General features: G+C 43.5%; 1 protein-coding gene across 1 annotated transcript in view; it reads left to right on the forward strand.

Moving 5' to 3' along the window:
* LOC141100173 (uncharacterized) overlaps window positions 1-16,093 on the forward strand; it is a 49,002-nt gene extending 32,909 nt beyond the window's left edge. The window contains exons 7-10 of the mRNA XM_073588462.1: window positions 2,081-2,198; window positions 2,285-2,382; window positions 5,525-5,624; window positions 11,152-16,093. Of these exons, the coding sequence (XP_073444563.1) occupies window positions 2,081-2,198; window positions 2,285-2,382; window positions 5,525-5,624; window positions 11,152-12,626 (1,791 nt within the window). The 3' untranslated portion in view covers window positions 12,627-16,093. The remainder of the gene's footprint in view (window positions 1-2,080; window positions 2,199-2,284; window positions 2,383-5,524; window positions 5,625-11,151) is intronic.
* The last annotated feature ends 307 nt before the right edge of the window (window positions 16,094-16,400 follow it).

Raw genomic sequence — 16,400 nt, forward strand, 5'->3', positions numbered from 1 at the left:
AAAAGTTGTCTCAGAGATTTAACCTGTCAGTTTCCACTGTGAGGAACATAGTAAGGAAATGGAAGGACACAGGTACAGTTCTCATTAAGCCCAGAAGTGGCAGGCCAAGAAAAATATCAGAAAGGCAGAGAAGAAGAATGGTGAGAACAGTCAAGGACAATCCACAGACCACCTCCAAAGACCTGCAGCATCATCTTGCTGCAGATGGTGTCACTGTGCATCGGTCAACAATACAGCGCACTTTGCACAAGGAGAAGCTGTATGGGAGAGTGATGCGAAAGAAGCCGTTTCTGCAAGCACGCCACAAACAGAGTCACCTGAGGTATGCAAAAGCACATTTGGACAAGCCAGTTACATTTTGGATGAAGGTCCTGTGGACTGATGAAACAAAGATTGAGTTGTTTGGTCATACAAAAAGGCGTTATGCATGGAGGCTAAAAAACACAGCATTCCAAGAAAAGCACTTGCTACCCACAGTAAAATTTGGTGGAGGTTCCTTCATGCTTTGGGGCTGTGTGGCCAATGCCGGGACAGGGGATCTTGGTAAAGTTGAGGGTCGCATGGATTCAACTCAGTATCTGCAGATTCTTGACAATAATGTGCAAGAATCAGTGACGAAGTTGAAGTTACGCGGGGGACGGATATTTCAGCAAGACAATGATCCAAAACACCGCTCCAAATCTACTCAGGCATTCATGCAGAGGAACAATTACAATGTTCTGGAATGGCCATCCCAGTCCCCAGACCTGAATATCATTGAACATCCGTGGGATGATTTGAAGCGGGCTGTCCATGCTCGGCGACCATCAAACTTAACTGAACTGGAATTGTTTTGTAAACAGGAATGGTCACAAATACCTTCATCAAGGATCCAGGAACTCATTAATAGCTACAGGAAGCGACTAGAGGCTGTTATTTTGGCAAAAGGAGGATCTACAAAATATTAATGTCACTTTTATGTTGAGGTGCCCATACTTTTGCACGAGTCAAATTTTGTTAAAATGCAGATTGCACATTTTCTGTTAGTACAATAAACCTCATTTGAATCCAGAAATGTAACTGAGCCCATCAGTTATTAGATATATGAAACTGAAATAGCTGTTGCAAAAACCAAAATTGTTATAAAGAAAAAAGGTTAACATTAATAGGGGTGCCCAAACTTTAACATATGACTGTATCTCCCCTTATTCCTCAATTCACCCCGTTTTTTAACCATTTCTAATGTTCCTTTTATTTTATTGCTACCTTTAAGGCCTGTTTCACACTTCCGTTTTTGACCATCAGTCAAAATCTGCCGTTTTTGCAAAAAAAAGGATCCGCAATTTTTTTGGCGGATCCGTTTTTTCCCCATTGATTTGCATTACCGGCGGATCTTGACGAATGGCCATCCATTGGATCCGTTTTTTTGCGGATCCGTCAATTTTTTTGCGTCCGCCGAGATGCCTGGACGGACCATGTAACGTTTTTTGTGCTGAAGGATCCGCATTTATATAGTGTGCATGCCCAGAGGAATCATGTCAGCCGGAAATTTAACCCTGAAATCATTTCTGGCGGACAGAAAAAATTCTCTGTCTCTCGGGCAGCGGTTCCTTTAAAATTCTTCATTCGGCGGATCCGTCAAAAAAACGGATCCGGTGGCATCCGTTCACATCAGTTAGGAACGGATTCGCTTTCCGCCTTTTTGGCGGATTTTAAATGACACAAAAAACTGAAGTGTGAAACAGGCCTTAAGGTCATGTTTAACTCTGTTATGCAAGGTGAATGCTGGAACTCCCTTCTTTTTGTTGTTGTGAGAGAACAGTGAATTTTTCAAGTGTGAATTGAGATTTTTACATGTCCTCAATAGAAGAGCTGTTTACAAACTCCAAAGACTCATTTGACTTTTATGATTTTTGGGATTCCTTTGGTGTAGACCTAGACTCTATTTTGGATGGATGGATACCATGCGCAAAAAAAAAAATTTGGGTTTGATATTAAATACTGCAGGCATCTCATTTTTGGTTATGGTTTATAGTTACAATTAATTTCCAGTTTCTTAACACATTTGTTTTTCTTGATTTGTTATTTTTTCCATATGTAGAATCAGGGCGAAGACCTAATTGATATTAAGCCTGAAGTGAATGCGAAGGATGATGAGACAAATGCCAGGAACGAGCAACAGTGTAAGGAGGAGAAAATTCCTATTAATATTGGCCAGGGTGAGAGAAAACCACTAACTACGGAACATTATTTGATTATCACATATAGACAAGTGTATTCAGAAACTTTTGTGTGTTTTCTGCAGATGGAATCAGTAACAGTAATCCATCACATAGATGTCCAAGACCTCTGTATTACCAGAATTTTCTAGAAGAAAATGTGAGTGTGCCGCAGGATCATCAGGTATCTAAATCTTGGGTGGTGTCATACACCCGTATACCAGTGTAGGATCTATTTCACAGAGATTGTCCGCACACTCAACTTGCTGTCCTTATAATTAGAGTTGTTGCACATCGGTTGGCAGGACCCAGTCCATTGATCATGTCGGTAACCTGTCCATGCTGGGCCGGAAACGATATAATGCCTCGTACATGACAGCATCCGCGGCTTTTCTTTTGATAAAACGGCCTGGCGCGACGTCATCTTTGTAGCATGGCGCTGGAGCGGTTTCTAAGATTCGATTTTCACCACTTCTATTCAGCAGATAGCAAAATCCAACCATTATAAGGGTTGTCTAAGATATTGATGATCTGTCCTTAGAATAGGTCATCAACATTAAACCCCTCAGTCACGGATGATTTTCTGTGTTTTTGTATTTTCCTCCACTTCTTCAAAGAGCCATAACTTTTTTTATTTTTCTGTCCACATAGCTGTATAAGGGCTTGTTTTTTGTGGGACATGTTGTACTTTTGAATGACATTGTTCATTTTATCATGTAATGCTCTGGAAAGCAAGAAAAAAAATCCAAGTGCAATGAAATTGCAGAAAAAAGTGCAATTCCACCACTTTTTTTTTTATTTACCATGTTCACTAGATCAGGGTTTCCCAACTCCAGTCCTCAAGGCCCCCCAACAGATCATTTTCAGGATTTCCTTTGTTTTGCACAGGTGAAGCAATTATCACCTGAGCAATACTAAGGAAATCCTGAAAACATGATCTGTTGGTGTGCCTTGAGGACTGGAGTTGGGAAACCCTGCACTAGATAGTAAAACTGACCTGGCAATATGATTCACCCGATCAGTTGCGATTTTCCGAGACCGTAACATTTTCATGTTTCAGGATATGGGTCTGTGTGACGGCTTATTTTTTGCACCCTGACCTGACGTTTTTACTCATACCATTTTGGGGTACATATGATGTTTTGATCACCTGATATTTTATTGAAAAGTTGCGACTGCCAAAAAAAACTTAAAATGGAACCTGTCACCAGTTTTGTGACATACCAGTTATCACCTTATTCAGTGTCCACGCTGCATTCCTTAAATCTTGTATAATCCCCTTGTATACTCCCGAAAAACCTTTTTAATTTTTTCTGCGCTGTATAGTAATCTTCTCAGTCCGGTCCGATGGGTGTGGTTTTGGGCCGCTACATCACTTCCATCGGTTGTTGCTCGCTATCCTACTTCATGGATGACGTCTCTTGCGCCTTGCTCCGTGCAACATCTCATGCGCCGACACACATACTTCCGGCTCCTGTACCGGAACTACGTTGGCCAGCGCATGCTCACTTCTGTTTTTTGTCTTTGCCCGCAGTTGGGAAAAGCATACCGCGTAGGTGCCAAATGCAATATTTCTGAGCAGGCGCGATATGACGCATAGCAATATGGATCGTTATCCATGTCAGGAGGACGGCGAGTAGAAGCCGGCCGGATTGAGGGATTAAGAGGCCTGAAACCACGCCCATTGGATCAGACTGAGAAGATTACCATACAGCGTGGGAGAAATTAATAAAGGTTTTTCGGGAGCATACAAAGGAAGTCAGGGGGTTATATAAGGATTTAGGGAATGCATAGCAGACGCTGAATAAGGTGATATTTTTAGCTGCTAGGTGACCAAACTGGTGACAGGTTCCCTTTAATTCTGTTTTGATTTTTTTTCCATTATGCCATTTAGCAGTTGGATTAACTTGTTGTCATGGGGTGACTTTCACGGTGTGACTCGACCCAATGAATGGTCGGTCAGCTAACGGCACAATACACATACAACGGGGATGGTATAGGTGAGAGGAAGGTCCTACCAATAGGAAATGAGGGATGGTCAGCACCTGAGCTCCAACCTGAGCCTGTCCCTGCACTCTCCTAACGCCCTATGCGGGTCCTTCCCCCGCCGCCGTCAGGAACCCTCATCCCTCGCTGTCACCTAACACTGCCCTGGTTAGTGCACTGGCCGGCGTAGGGCGCTAGCCTAGCCACTACAGATAATGCAGACACAGGGGATACTGACAAACACGTAAGGGACGGGGAAATAAACACTTAGCTTTCTCTGCTGCAAAGCACCACACAGCAGAATAAAGGCACCAGGATAATGAACCCAGCAGAAGCACCACTGCACCCAGAGAGCTCCTCACTGAGGCTTGGTCAGTGAAGATTGCTCTATCACCGACAGTCAGCTGATGCATCAGGTGACTATTTAAAGGATGGTGGGAGTGGTCACCACCCACGTCAGCCTTCCAGCGGGGAAAAACTGACATTAACCCCTGCAGGCCTGAAAGGAAAAGTTTTAATTGAGTGGAACAAGAGCTGCCACAAATCCAAAAATGGATCGTGACACTTATTTTAAATTTTGATTGGTTTTACTTCATTTGTAAAAGTGACCTAATATAAGTAATTTTTTTACCTTGTTTCACTTTTAATGGGGCAGAAGGGGGTGATTTGAACTTTTTAAAAAAAAAATTTCATATTTTTAAAAACTGATATCCGAGTGTAGTGCGATGCTTCACATGCACCCACAGGCTGCAATCGTTTTAACATGCCGAATCGGCATTAGAAAATAATCAGAGATGTGAGCTGCCCCATAGGTAAACATTCAACCGAGTGCAATGCAATTTTTTGTCGGCTTGCAGTCGTCCGATTACATCGTAAGTGGGAGTGAGCACAAATGCTGTTTTTTACAGGAGGATCGTCATGACATTACGGAGGTGTTCAACAGATCTATGGCTTTCATGGCAACCCATCGGCGATCACGTCACGGGCTTGCGGATGGACGCGTGAAATCCCGAGATTGAAAGCTGTATTTAACAGGTTAATAGCTGTTGGTGGAGCCTGGATCAACATGTACGTCAAAGGTGGTGTAGGGATTAAATCAATTGGATTCGGGTACTCCAACTTATCAGTTGTTAACACGTGATGTGGCCCACCAGAAGTATGTAGTTAGTGGAGCTGGAACACGCCAGCCTTGTACAATTTGTAGTAGCCATTCTTCGGTACTGGAGCTCAGCTTTAATTGAAATGATATGGATAGGTCATGAATATCTTAGTCCTAGACTAAAATGTTCTATGCCTTATGCCATAGAGAAATGTCTTATAAAATAAATTACACTTTTCAGATTTGTATCAAAGACGAGATAAAAGAGGAAGAGGAGGCGGAGGATGAATTACTTGTGATCATTAATCAGAGATCCAGATCCCAATATAGTATCGCTACAGGTGAGTTTTGTCTCCATAATAGAGAAAAACACATTCTACTTTCAGTCAAACTAATGTGTGGGAGAACATTTGTAAAGTATGTGTTGTTAGCACCATTAATATAGTTGATCTGTTTAATGGATACGGATCCTAAAAGTACATGTCTGGAACATAAGATAGGCTTCATGGTATATTTTTAATTGAATTGAGATAATTCATTAAAATTTTGGGGCAGTTTTCATTATTGGTTACAGTAAGAAAATACTGGATTCTACTGGTTATCCCTAAGAACATAAAGGCAATTCTTATGATACTAGATTAAGGCCCGATGCTATCGCATCGAGAGGATAGTGACACACCTCTTGCCATGTTAACCCTCAATACACACACACTTCCTCAACACACACTCCTCTCACCTTTCACCATCTCCACTCACATCCACTCACTCTTTCACTCCACATACGACCCTTTCTCTCACTCCGTCTCTCATACTCACACTGTCATCGTCGCTGCTCCATGATCCCCGACATCTTCTTCCGCCGGCGCCATCCTGGATCCCGACGTTGTCCACGCCGGCGACATGTTCTTGCGGCCATGCCATCTTGAGTATTCTGAAATCCTGCGAGTAGACATTAGTGGAGATAGTGAAAGGTGAGAGGAGTGTATGTTGAGGAGTGGTGTGTTGAGGGTTAACATGGCAAGAGGTGTGCTGTGACGTCACCAGTTACAACTGGACGGAAGTTGTTACAACCCGGAAGCTGCTTAGCGCATTTATTATAGTAGATTAAGGCCCGATGCTATCGCATCGAGAGGATAGTGACACACCTCTTGACATGTTAACCCTCAATACACACACACCTCCTCAACACACCACACCGCCTCAACACACACTCCTCTCACCTTTTACCATCTCCACTCACGTCCATTCACTCTTTCACTCCACATACGACCCTTTCTCTCACTCCGTCTCTCATACTCACACCGTCATCGTCGCTGCTCCACGATCCCCGACATCTTCTTCCGCCGGCGCCATCCTGGATCCCGACATTGTCCACGCCGGCGACATGTTCTTGCGGCCATGCCATCTTGAGTATTCTGAAATCCTGCGAGTGGACATTAGTGGCTCACCATTGTCATTTTGAAACACGACTGCTACTTCACTGACAGTGGGATTATTGTAGCGTCGAGGGTCTTGAGTACGATCTTGTTTAATAGCCATAGTGATGTTTGGCATGACAGTTCCGTTTTGTAGAGATTTAATTTTTTCTTGTTCTTCCACATCACGTAACATTTGATAAGCTTCCACAAAAGGATTAATAGTTTGGATTTGAAGGGCAATAATGTTCATCAATGTAGGATGACATTTTTGATTTTCTTTACATCGTAAGCGTTGTTCGTTTGCGGTAGTGGTATCGAGAATGTAAAGTTGGGCAAATGCGCGTTGCTGGTCATCTGAGGGATGTAGTGTTTCAGTTCTATGATAGATCTGGCCATGTATGCGGAAACAGTATGGGCCATATCCAGGAGGTGGTGAAATATTTGCACCCATGGAGGCAAAAGCAAAGGAACTGTTAATACTTTGAATATTATCCATGAAATTTTTGCTAAATTCACTTTGCCCTTTCAGCAAACGTGTAAAGACATCAGGATATTGTAGTATGGGTACATGGACTTTACCCTTCTGACAGCAGAGCGTAAAGTTGTTATCAGAAGGTATCTCTGCTACAAAATGCAAAGCTTCGCAATGCTCACATACATGGGTCATGTCACCACAGCTGTGTTCGGTAATACTATTTTCATCATTAGTGAAAATGTGAGGTTGTAGTAGAAGTGCATGTCCAACCGATGGGGTGCGCCTAGTTTTGAGACCAACGTATATTTGTCTTGGTTGCACTTTCTGCGGGCTAACTGCAGCTTGTATGTGAAGAAACTGTGCGTTGGTATTGACTAATGGTGGTATTGATAGGGAAGAAACAGATTGCTGATTAGTTATGTCAGTGAACGGCATATAGGATGAAGTGTGGTAGTAACTTGTTCCACATGCTGATGTGGAAGCATCCTGTTGTGAGTCTACTAATAATGATGAGGAAGAAGCCATCTGTTGTTGGCGGTGATGGCGTGTAGAGGCTTCTTCAGCCAATGTAATAGATTTAGAGTTAGGGGATTCGCGTGTGAGACGACGGCGTTTATAAGCCTTAATCTTGTCAAGTCGATGCTGTTTTTCCTCAGGAGTCTCATTAGCACGGCGTTGTTTTTGTCGTAGTGCTAAAGCTGCTTTCCTTTCACTGGCATAGGCATACTGTGCATCGGTATTGAATGGTGGTATTGATAGGGCAGAAACAGATTGCTGATTAGTTATGTCAGTGAACGGCATATGGGATGAAGTGTAGCAGTAAATTGTTCCACATGCTGATGTGGAAGCATCCTGTTGTGAGTCTAATAATAATGATGAGGAAGAGGCCGTCTGTTGTCGGCGGTGACGGCGTGCAGAGGCTTCTTCAGCCAATCTTATGGATTTAGAGTTAGGGGATTCGTGTGTGAGGCGACGGCGTTTATAAGCCTTAATCTTCTCAAGGCGATGGTGTTTTTCCTCAGGAGTCTCATTAGCACGGCGTTGTTTTTGTCGTAGTGCTAAAGCTGCTTTCCTTTCACTGGCATTGGCATACTTTTTGTTATGACTCATGTTGGCACAGGTAAAGGAGTCTATTTGGCAGTTATCTGGCAGTGAAGAAGGCGTCCTGGAGTATTGTAGAGTAAACAGATACTAATTGACCCTGTAATTGCCCAGCAGTAGTTATGAAGTTGTAGTGGCAAATTGGCCCTGTAGTTAGACACCGGCAGAGGAGCAAGGCAGCAGTAGTTATGGCGGTAGAGGCAAATTGGCCCTGTAATTAGACACCGGCAGAGGAGCAAGGCAGCAGTAGTTATGGCGGTAGAGGCAAATTGGCCCTGTAATTAGACACCGGCAGAGGAGCAAGGCAGCAGTAGTTATGGCGGTAGAGGCAAATTGGCCCTGTAATTAGACACAGGCAGTGAACAGTCAGAGGAGCAAGGCAGCAGTACTTATGGCGGTAGAGGCAAATTGGCCCTGTAATTAGACACCGGCAGAGGAGCAAGGCAGCAGTAGTTATGGCGGTATTGGCAAATTGGCCCTGTAATTAGACACCAGCAGAGGAGCAATGCAGCAGTAGTTATGGCGGTAGAGGCAAATTGGCCCTGTAATTAGACACCGGCAGAGGAGCAAGGCAGCAGTAGTTATGGCGGTAGAGGCAAATTGGCCCTGTAATTAGACACCGGCAGAGGAGCAAGGTAGCAGTAGTTATGGCGGTAGAGGCAAATTAGCCCTGTAATTAGACACTGGCAGAGGAGCAAGGCAGTAGTTATGGCGGTAGAGGCAAATTAGCCCTGTAATTAGACACCGGCAGAGGAGCAAGGCAGCAATAGTTATGGCGGTAGAGGCAAATTGGCCCTGTAATTAGACACCGGCAGAGGAGCAAGGCAGCAGTAGTTATGGCGGTAGAGACAAATTGGCCTTGTAATTAGACACCGGCAGTAAACAGGCAGATGACCAAAGCAGCAGTAGTTATGGCGATAGAGGCAAATTGGCCCTGTAATTAGACACTGGCAGAGGACAAAGGCAGCAGTAGTTATGGCAGTATAGGCAAATTGGCCCTGTAATTAGACACCGGCAGAGGACAAAGGCAGTAGTTATGGCGGTATAGGCAAATTGGTCCTGTAATTAGACACCGGCAGAGGAGCAAGGCAGCAGTAGTTATGGCGGTACAGGCAAATTGGTCCAGTAATTAGACACCGGCAGTAAACAGGCATAGGACCAAGGCAGCAGTAGTTATGGTGGTACAGGCAATGCCAAGCGTCCGCACAGCAAGTCGGCGTGAGGTAAATGACGCAATTTCACGAATGCAAGATGGCGTCGGCGAAATCTCGCGAGATTTCGCCGACGTCGTTAACACCTCTTGCCATGTTAACCCTCAACACACCACACCGCCTCAACACACACTCCTCTCACCTTTCACCTCCACTCATGTCCACTCACTCTTTCACTCCACATACGTTCCTTTCTCTCACTCCGTTTCTCATACTCACACCGTCATCGTCGCTGCCCCGACATCTTCCTCCGCCGCCGCGATCCAGGATCCAGACGTTCTCCAGGCCGCCGACATGTTCTTGCGGGACGCCATCTTGGATTTCGTGAAATCCCGCGATATTCAAGATAGCGTCGCCGCAACAACATGTCGCTGGCGTGGACGACATCGGGATCCAAAAAGATGGCGTCGGCGAAATCTCGCGAGATTACGCCGACGCCATTTTGGATCCCGATGTCGCCCACGCCAGCGACATATTCTTGCGGGACGCCATCTTGGATGTCGTGAAGTCCCGCGATATTCCAGATGGCGTCGCCGCAACAACATGTCGTTGGCATGGGCGACATCGGGATCCAAAATGGCGTCGGCGTAATCTCGCGAGATTTCGCCGACGCCATCTTTTTGGATCCCGATGTCGTCCACGCCAGCGACATATTGTTGCGGCGACGCCATCTTGAGTCTCGCGGGATTTCACGACATCCAAGATGGCGTCCCGCAAGAACATGTCGGCGGCCTGGAGAACGTCTGGATCCTGGATCGCGGCGGCGGAGGAAGATGTCGGGGCAGCGACGATGACGGTGTGAGTATGAGAAACGGAGTGAGAGAAAGGAACGTATGTGGAGTGAAAGAGTGAGTGGACATGAGTGGAGGTGAAAGGTGAGAGGAGTGTGTGTTGAGGCGGTGTGGTGTGTTGAGGGTTAACATGTGCGTGTGTGTGTGGTGACGTCACCGGTTACAACTGGACGGAAGTTGTTACAACCGGAAGCTGGTTAGGGCATTTATTATTATAGAATAGATGTATGTAATGGAATTACTGGGTTTACATGTTGAAGGATGACTATATTGAATGAGTCTTACAAAACCGAACAACTTAGAGTATCTGTCAGTGTCACCAATGTGGGGCTAGCCTTCATATGTAATAAAAGAATGGGCAGCCCCAGGTTGGATCCCACAGCATTCTGCGCCCCTTTTTGCAGTGAAAACACAAGATTTCACGTGTTATCATGAGATCTCGCTCTTTGCATTAAGCCAGTGATGACACATCCTTTAGTAAGAGGTTACCAAACGTTAACTTCCTTAGATCGGTTACCATCCGGTAACTAGTTAGTAAGGAATGAAGCAGTGCTGGGAAATTTAAAGAGCAAGATCTCGAAATAACATATAGGAGGAGCCACAAATAGTTGTGGGATCACACAACCTGGAAGTTCAGCCCTGACTTTTGCTAGAAAGAGGCATTTAGAAGAGACATTGGTAACCCTTCTGCTCCCATTTGACAATAAATTGAAGAAGAAAAATAACCAGTCTGCGGCTGCCCACTTTCTTTTAAAATTATAAAGGCAGCCCCATACTGGTGATGAAGGTAGTTAATTACAGCATCCCAACAATATGTTGTTATTTTATATTTAATTATTAAATTAATAAAAATATCCTTTTTTTATTTTCAGTATTTGGCCACAGGATGAACACTAAAATGTTATATCCAGTCGATAAAGGAAAAAAAATCATATTGGATTCTAAAGGACAAAGCAACATTGCCCAAAGTATACATGGTAGACCTGAAAATAGAGCTCGATTACCTGATCTCTGTAATTACAAAAAAGTTTTTGAGACATCAACACGTTGTGACAGTTCCAACAGAACTCGTATTGGTGAAAAATTATTCACAAGGTCAAATTTTGGGAAAGATCCTAAAAGACAATCAATTATTTGTTCCAGATGTGGAAAACGTTTTAAGCACAGGGTGTTTCTCCTCACGCATCAGAAAATCCACAGAGGAGAGAAGCAATGTCACTCAGAACAAGAAAAAAGGTTTAAATCATTTGCTCTTCAACAGACTCACAGCATGAAGAGACAATTTTTTTGTTCAGAGTGTGGAAAATGTTTTGTGAAAAAGTCAAGTCTTGATGAACATTGGAAAATACACACAGGACTGAGACCGTTTTCATGTTCAGAATGTGGAAAATGTTTTGTGAAAAAGTCAAGTCTTGATGAACATTGGAAAATACACACAGGACTGAGACCGTTTTCATGTTCAGAATGTGGAAAATGTTTTGCCTACAAATCATGTCTTATCGACCATCATAAAATACACACAGGGGAGAAGCCGTTTTTATGTGGGGAATGTGGGAAATGTTTTGCAAAGAATTCAAATCTTGTGAGACATCTCAAAATCCACACAGGGGAGAAGAACTTTCCATGTTTAGAATGTGGAAAATCTTTTATCGAAAAAGCTGGTCTCTTGAAACATCAAAAAATTCACACAGGAGAGAGGCCATTTTCATGCTCGGAATGCAAGAAAGGTTTTATTACAAAAGCCACTCTTGCTCAACACGAGAGAATTCACAAAGAGCGTCCATATTGCTGTTCAGAATGTGGGAAATGTTTTCACAACAAATCAAATCTTGATGACCATCTAAGAATTCACACAGGTGAGAGGCCATTTTTATGTTCTGAATGTGGGAAATGTTTTGCTCACAAATCTTATCTCACTGACCATCGGAGAACTCACACAGGAGTTAAGCTGTTTTCATGTTTGGAATGTGGGAAATGTTTTGCGTACAAATCGAGACTTGTTCAACATCAGAGAATTCATACGGGAGAGAAGCCATTTTCATGTACGGAGTGTGAGAAAAGCTTTACCAGCAAGCTAAGTCTTGTCATACATCAGAGAAATCACACAGGAGAGAGACCATATTCATGTTCAGTATGCGGGAAAAGTTTTACCAAGCAGTCAAATCTTAGTAAACATCGGCGATTACATACAGAAGAATTGCAATTTTCCTGTTGGCAATGTGGGGTTAGTTTTACAAAAAAAGCTGATTTTGTGAAACATTACAGAATCCACAGAGTGAAGAAGCCGTTTTCATGTTTGGAATGTGGAAAAAGTTATACCCGAAGATCTGTTCTTGTTGAACATTAGAAAGTTCATACGGGAGAAAGCCCATTTACATGTTCAGAATGCAGAAAAAGTTTTGCCCACAAATCTGTACTTCATCAGCATCATAAAATTCATACAGGGGAGAAGCCATATTCATGCTCAGAATGTGGCAAATGTTTTGTCAAGAAATCAGGCCTTGTGAGACACCAAAGAAGTCACACAGGGGAGAAGCTGTTTCAGTGTTCCGAATGTGGCAAAAGTTTTGCTCAGAGATCAGGTTTAGTAAGACACCAGAAAATTCACACAGGGGAGAAGCCATACTTATGTTCAGATTGTGGGAGATCCTATTCTGCCAAGTCCAAACTTGTTAGGCATTTGAATACTCATAAAAGGTAGAAACTGTTTACACGTGGAAGATTTGTTACAGAAATTTCTGTGAGTAAAAATTCATCCCATTAATTTAAATGTTGTGTTTTAGTGAAAAGAACATGGATATCTGCAAGCCACATTCCAATTAACAGGAAAGCTGCAGACATTTCTGCAACAAATTTACCTTATGTAAATATAATATATAATTAATATTGATTTAGAACCTTTCCACAACTCTACCAATTTCTAGAGTTTTCTTACTTGCTTAACTGCATACTTATATCGTTTGGCTTCCTAACTTGGTTCTGTTGAATATGTGCTTAAAGAGAATCTGTCAGCAGTTTTTTTTCTATGTAATCTGAAGACAACTGAAACATAGAATTCAGGGATGTGTCACTTGTCAAAGTGCATACTGTTGTTTCCTAACTGTGAAGGATTTATCACTACCATGTGATTAATGTGATTAACATTGCCAGACTATACTAGTCCGGTAACGTCCCCTTCCCCTCTGATAAGCAGCTCACTGTCTATGGACTTTGTACATAGAGAGCCTGGTGTAGGAGGGGAAGCTTTCTCAGCGCTGCTTTATTCTAAATCTAAAAGCTCTGTGTCAGAACAGCTGACACAGAGTAAACTAAGTGATACATCGTTGGACTCAGCTTCTTTTTGCCTACATCAGGCTGCTCTCAGATGAAGTAGCAAAAATCTACTGACAGATTCTGTTTAAAAGTGAACGTGTGAAGTTCCAGGTCACCTAATCCGCTTCCATAATTATTTCCAGCCATATAGTGATTAATATTTGCACAAAAATTACTTTTATTGCCCTCACTCACATATGGAAATTATCTCTGGCCACTTTAGTCGGTAAGCTAGGTAAGTGGACTACCAATCAAGTTTACAATTGCACAGTCGGCAAGGTAGGGAGTATTAATAAAATATAACTTTTAATACAGTATATTAAAATGATGTACAATATACAAATAGACACACAATGGCTTAAAACTAACCATCATTTATCTGGGTTACATTGGAATGTATTTGTTGTCACTGTGATACCCTTCTAGGTGCTGTATATATTCCGTATAACGAAAGAATAGCAACAATCTCACGGTGTGATCAGGTGGTGTCCTATGGAGGTAGATCCAGGTCAGATCCCTTATGTCAGATCAATTTCTAGATGCTGGATAGTCAACTTGCACAGATATGAATAACTGTAGGCTACATTAAAGGCATGATTTTACTGCTGGATTTTGTCTGGAAATGATTATGAGGCTGTTTGAGAGGCCTTAGGGATCTGACAGATTCCCTTTAAAGGGCACCCATCACATTTTAAATGCAGTTTCATTTTTCAACATTAGGATATAGAACGGACAGCTAAAAATCTTGACGTATGGTTTTGTAGCGAAAAGATTCAGAAATTCTTGCATTTTATTAATTAAAATCCATGCCCTTTTTATGCTTATGAGTCAGGTGGGTGGTCCTACTTAGTGTTTGATAGCTAGATCTGTATACACAGTCATTTTGGAAGGGCTGTCAATCACTAAATGAGACCGCTCACTAGCAGAGCGAGCAAGGATCTTAGTGAATAAAGTAGTGTTGTACTGAATCTTTTCCTATATATGTAAAAGGGTTCAGCTCCTCCTGGTTTATAAGAAGTGGCCTGCAGATCAGAAAGCATGTACAGTGCGACAGGCTTGCTTCAAGGATGCATGAACAGGCACATATTCTGGTAATATCCCTACAGAATATCTTGGTTCTTTAGAATATTGGATAATATTTAGGCTAGGTCCCCATGGAGAACTTTTCCTGCACATTTCTTTTACCGTATATACTCGAGTATAAGCCGACCCGAGTATAAGCCGACCCCCCTAATTTTGCCACAAAAAACTGGGAAAACTTATTGACTCGAGTATAAGCCTAGGGTGGGAAATGCTCCATAGATTATTCCCCCATATGCTGCCCCCATAAGAAGCTCCATAGATTGTTCCCCCATATGCTGCCCCCATTAGAAGCTCCATATTGTTCCCCCATATACTGCCCCCATAAGAAGCTCCATATTGTTCCCCCATATGCTGCCCCCATTAGAAGCTCCATATTGTTCCCCCATATACTGCCCCCATTAGAAGCTCCATATTGTTCCCCCATATACTGCCCCCATAAGAAGCTCCATATTGTTCCCCCATATGCTGCCCCCATTAGAAGCTCCATATTGTTCCCCCATATACTGCCCCCATTAGAAGCTCCATATTGTTCCCCCATATGCTGCCCCCATTAGAAGCTCCATATTGTTCCCCCATATACTGCCCCCATTAGAAGCTCCATATTGTTCCCCCATATACTGCCCCCATTAGAAGCTCCATAGATTATTCCCCCATGTACTGCCCCCATTAGAAGCTCCATATTGTTCCCCCATATACTGCCCCCATTAGAAGCTCCATATTGTTCCCCCATATACTGCCCCCATTAGAAGCTCCATATTTTTCCCCCATATACTGCCCCCATTAGAAGCTCCATAGATTGTTCCCCCATATACTGCCCCCATTAGAAGCTCCATATTGTTCCCCCATATACTGCCCCCATTAGAAGCTCCATATTGTTCCCCCATATACTGCCCCCATAAGCAGCTCCATATTGTTCCCCCATATACTGCCCCCATTAGAAGCTCCATATTGTTCCCCCATATGCTGCCCCCATAAGAAGCTCCATATTGTTCCCCCATATACTGCCCCCATTAGAAGCTCCATATTGTTCCCCCATATACTGCCCCCATTAGAAGCTCCATATTGTTCCCCCATATACTGCCCCCATTAGAAGCTCCATATTGTTCCCCCATATACTGCCCCCATAAGAAGCTTCATATTGTTCCCCATATGCTGCCCCCATTAGAAGCTCCATATTATTCCCCCATGTTCTGCCCCCATTAGAAGCTCCATAGATTATTCCCCCATGTGCAGCCCCCATTAGAAGCTCCTTAAGATTATTTCCCCATGTGCTGCCGCTGCTGCAGCATGTAAAAATAAAAAAAATGACAAACTCACCTCTCCGTCGCTGGGGGTCAGATTCTCACCTGTCCTGCGTCCATGGCTGCTCACCGCTATCTGCCACGTCATCAGTCAGTGACGTTCAGACTGCAGGGGGCGCGGCGCGCACTAATCACGTCACCGCGCCCTCTGCTGTCTGAAGTCACTGACCGATGACAGACAGCAGCAAGCAGCCATGGACGCAGGACAGGTGAGTATCGCTATACTTACCCGTCCTGACGCTGTGTCTTGAGCCCCCAGCTTCTCCACGCTCTCGCTTCCTGCCTTCAGCGGTCACATGGTGCCGCTCATTAAAACTCATGATATGCGCATATTCATGAGTTTTAATGAGCGGCACCACGTGACCGCTGAAGGCAGGAAGAGAGAGCACGGGGAGAAGCTGGGGGCTCAAGAGACAGCGTCAGGA

Source organism: Dendrobates tinctorius, unplaced genomic scaffold, assembly GCF_039654945.1.
Source record: "Dendrobates tinctorius isolate UK_male_01 unplaced genomic scaffold, ASM3965494v1 ptg000103l, whole genome shotgun sequence".
In the NCBI taxonomy this organism is placed as follows: domain Eukaryota; kingdom Metazoa; phylum Chordata; class Amphibia; order Anura; family Dendrobatidae; genus Dendrobates; species Dendrobates tinctorius.